Source organism: Poecilia reticulata, linkage group LG18, assembly GCF_000633615.1.
Source record: "Poecilia reticulata strain Guanapo linkage group LG18, Guppy_female_1.0+MT, whole genome shotgun sequence".
NCBI lineage: Eukaryota > Metazoa > Chordata > Actinopteri > Cyprinodontiformes > Poeciliidae > Poecilia > Poecilia reticulata.
This window is the reverse complement of record NC_024348.1, coordinates 4,926,539-4,931,096: the sequence shown is the minus strand read 5'-3', so window position 1 is coordinate 4,931,096 and position 4,558 is coordinate 4,926,539. Positions and strand designations below refer to the sequence as shown.

The 4,558-nt window shown below is 41.0% G+C and overlaps 1 protein-coding gene across 1 annotated transcript; it reads right to left on the bottom strand.

The window, feature by feature from the left end:
- Window positions 1-4,538, bottom strand: trmt10a (tRNA methyltransferase 10A). Its single transcript, XM_008434897.2, has 7 exons — window positions 4,171-4,538; window positions 2,012-2,180; window positions 1,861-1,932; window positions 1,704-1,778; window positions 968-1,117; window positions 780-885; window positions 1-298 (listed from the first exon to the last, which is right to left on the bottom strand). Exons 1-7 carry the CDS (start codon window positions 4,329-4,331, stop codon window positions 99-101), a joined length of 933 nt encoding a protein of 310 aa, XP_008433119.1. The 5' UTR covers window positions 4,332-4,538; the 3' UTR covers window positions 1-98.
- Window positions 4,539-4,558: the final 20 nt, after the last annotated feature.

Below are 4,558 nucleotides of genomic sequence, written 5' to 3'. Positions count from 1 at the left end.
CCACTAAAACAAAGTGGCTGAAAATGAAAAACAAAACCAAAAAATGACATTTTCAGTTCCTCAGACGTTGGTACTATAAGCTAGGATGTGTCCATTAGTCAGTTTTGGACTCTAATAACAGTTTTCTCTGCTGCGTCCAGGTTCGAGTCAGAATTGGGACCTTCATCATCATCCTGGTTCTCCTGGCGGTTTGTTCCATCCTGGCTGACGGCTACGGCTCCCTTTCTCTGAGGCAGAACGGTGAAGAAAGCCTCCTGCCAGCTGCCCTTCTCCAGATAAGCCAGGATGATCTCAAAAACTGGAGGGTAAATGAGAACTCACAGTAAATACTGGGGAAGAAATAACTATTCCAATAATGTGCTCGTATTTCATTTCATTAATCTTCTGAGACAGAATTTTGGGGTTTCATTATGTATAAACCATAATCTTCAAAAATACAAGAAATAAAGGCTGAGATTAATCTAAATGACAGAGTTCCACTTCCTGAAATAAGGGAGAAAAAGTATTGGACTTTATCACAATATTTAAAGTAAATCAGAAATAGTCTCTTCTTTTATTTTAGCAGCATTATCACACCTTGAAAATGAAGACAAATACAACTTTTTCTTTACTCAGTGAGAAAAGGTCCTATATTAGGAAATGTTTGTTTCAGTAAATTGATCTAAAGATAGGACCAAATCGAGTCAAAAATGGCTATCAGCAACAACAAAAATCAACATCCTCCACCCTATTTCTTTATCATATGGATTTGTTTGCCATCAATGAATGTCACTACTTACCATGATTGACCGCCAGAACCTTCCGACTGTTCATTTTAACAAAACTGCTCAGAGGAAGCTGTGCATGGCCGATCCCCAGCTCCTTCGCCCGCTCATAACTAATGCCCTGCAACACAGATTCCTGCAGGTCAACCTAATCCCAGGAGTGCTGTACTCCTGGGATTAGGTTGCAGGTGACCAGGACACACCTTATGATGGTTGTGGTCCACCAGGCCTCCGATCACGTAGGCCTTCTTCTGGTCCAGCTCCTCCACCACATTGGGGGAGTCCGAGGTCAGGTACACCAGCTCATCCTTAGCCACCACTTCACTGTAGTGTTCTGCTTTAATGGTGATGTCCTGAACACAATTTCAGCACGCAGACACTGCAGTTACACACACCCAAAAACGTGAATTCTTTAGAAACTCTGACAGATGGCTCCAATCTGGGTAGGAGGTCATTTGCTACGAAAACAGTCAATTTTATATTGATATAAAGGAAAACGCTAAAGATGATTCAGACCAAGAAAATCGGTATTGAAAAAAATCAGAATCAGCAAGTCAGGTTTTTTTTTAAAGAATGGTAATCAGCCAGAAAACTGCAATCGATGCACCCCAAATAAAAAAGTGACGTTTCCTCCTAAAAGATGGATTTTTTTCATCATCATCTCCGAGATACAGATTGTTTAATGTGTCTGAAAGACTGGCTTCCTCAACTGCTCTGTTGTCCTCTGTGTTCCAACCCAGTTCTACAAAGTCCATTCCAATGTATCTTTGAGTTTTGTTAATACAATATGGCAGATTCTGATTGGTGTATGTCTGAGACTTACTAACCAATTTGCTAACCAAATTACTAACCAATTACTAACCAAAAGAAGTGTGTTAGGATAACATTTAAAACCCGTTAAATGCTTCCAGAACAGGCCGCACAGCTGGCTGCAGGTACCTTCCAGTTCACCCATCCTTTGTCCTTTTCATCCATGCTCTGCTTCAGCTGCCCTCCCAGACTCGTTAGATAAAACTGGAGAAGGGGAAAACATGCTGGGTCACACTTGCACATGATTTCAGAGGCTCACACAAACGTAGACATGTGAAGCCCTGACCTGAACAGGGTGTGAAGCCCGTCTGTTCTCAGCGTAGCAGCGCTGGATCTGTTTGTGGAGCTTCCGAACGTCCTGAAGACGCAGCAGCAGTAACAGTCAGGAAGGTTTGTCTCTTCTTCCAGCCAGGATCCATGACTTCAAACCTGCTTACCTTGATAAGCATGAGGTCGTCAAAGCTGCAATCCACCAGCAGCCTGAGAGTGCTGGGCATAGCCTCTGTGCATGGCCGTTTCCGGCTACTCGGACCGTCTCCTCTGTTCTCCAGCTGGGTATTCTGTCTCTGCAGTTTGCGCTGCTGTTTCCTCTCCTTTCTTCTATGTCTGGTTCAGACACAAGTTGGATATCAGATAATTGAATGCTCAGGGTAACTGAAGCAACATAAGAATGTGACACTTGTGATTTCTCATCCAGTCCTTTTACATGTGTCTGTGTTCTGTTGAAGAAGATAAATTAAACATTTTACAAGGTTTTTACAAGAAAGTGCCTCCATTTTGGACCAGAGACAATGATTCCATCAGGATGCTTTGATGTTGCAGCTACACAAGTATGGTATCCAAAAAAATTATATTCCAGAGCAATTCAAAGTAATCGGAAGCAGGATTCATCAGAAAATAAATGCGTTGGAACCAGTCTTCTGTTATTCATCCCTTTGCTTCTAGTAGATGTTCGATGTGTCCTTCTTGGACATAAATGGGATTTTTACTACCCTTCCTATAACAATGATATTGTCCAAAAGGTTTCTACATCCACATGCACCAATTGTGGTTTCCTGGACAGTCACTGATCTTTAAAAAACTTGACTTGCCAATTCTGAATTTTGCAGACACCAAAAATCTGCAAAAATTTGCGACTTTTCATAAGAAAAGTCATTAAGTTGGCAACATTATGGTGACTATTGTTAATCACACACGTGCAGACGTGACCTGGTGGGCTGGTCCGTCAGTCAGCCCTCTCTCACATTCCGTGTTTGGTCATGTGATACAGTGCAGGATTTGGGGGAGTTTAACTGAAGCAGATAAGTTACCACATATGTGTGGTTGTTTTTTCGATTATATATATGCTAATATATAATCGGTAAATCTTGTTTATTGACCATAAGTACAATATCAGCCCAAATTTTCACATCGGTGAATTCCTACAACTTGCTGCTTCTTCCTGTCCTTTGTACTAAGACTGAATTGGGTAAAAATACTTCTGTTCACCTTGCTCCTTTGTCCTGGAACTTGTACTAAGAGAAAACTTTGAAATTTACTCAATTTATCTCACCGAGTGCTTTTACCCCCCCAAACTAAAAGCTGTTTAGGTCAATACAATTACATGCACCTGCATGTAATTGTAACCCATAGTTTGTTGTTTTCTTTTAACTGTCTTGTATGTAGATATGTGTGTGTTTTTTGTTCCTGCCTCGTGGCCAGGACTTGAAAAAGAGGTATTTAAATTCCAGTTGGACTTTACCCTAAAAATAAATTAAAATAAATATTAGAAAAGTGATAATAAAACAGAACCTTATCTGCTATGCCCACTAAACTTCTGAAGATTGATGGGGGGCCAAAGTCTGGTTATTATGCAGTAGATTTAGATTTTAATTTTATGGTGTGAAGGTTAAGGTTAGGGATATGAATACTCCGGCAATGAGTAGGGTAAGTGTTTGGCTGGCTAAACTGAAAGGAAGTCAATACAGAGTCCTAATAGAAAGGCAAGAAATATCAACTTGTATACCAACTTATAGAGGACCACTTTCACAATTTTCAGGTCATTTGTTGAAAGTGAGGATATTTTCCAGGTCCTCACTTTTTTAATCAGTTGCATTGCACTCAGTTAGATTAAGATGCAAGGTGTGAATTACATTTTCATAAGGATGAGGAATATACTGGTACTGGTTATGGTTAAGGAATATGTCTATACTAGTCATGAATGTTGTTAGTAAAATGAATGGTAGCCAATAGGAAGTTCTCAGTTGGACAGAAGTACAAGGATGTGTGCTTTTGTGTAAACCAAATGAAAACATTTTTTTAATGCATTATAAAATGTATGCAATTTTAACAGCCTAAAAATGCCTCATCATAACTCAATAATGTTCGATGCCGTAGAGATAAAAATGCGTGTTTAACAGAACTTCTCATCATTCATTTCATTTGAATTATTCAACTGACCGACTGTTTCTCATGAAATTACTAACGCATTAACAATAAACAAGATGAGTTACATACATAAAGGAAAAGATCCAGCTGACAGGTCGGTCTAAGTTTGGTTCAGCTCTAACCAGGATTAACTTAAAACTTTCCATCTGTGAGACAGTACAGCTCTTACTTTCGCAGCTCTCTCTCTTCCTCCCATTTCTGTTGCTTCAGGAGCTTCTTTTTCTGCCTCTTGGACAGGGTCTGGTTTCCCGGGGCAGCAACTCCAGTGTCGCTCCTGCTCTCACTCCTCTGCCTGAGAGAAGCTGCAGCTTCCCCGCTAACATCCGCCATCTGAGACCCGGTGACTGAAGACTACTCGCGGAGGTGGCCGGCCGGCCGGCCGGCCGGCTCAATGACAGCTAACTGGCGGGATTCACTGACCGCTCAATACTCCCGTAAACAATTTAAATCACTGCAACAATGGAGAAAAAGTACAACGCACGAATATTTCTCTGCCAGACACATGTCATTTGCGCATATGTGACGTCAGTCAGGAGCGACAGACGCCTTCAAGAACA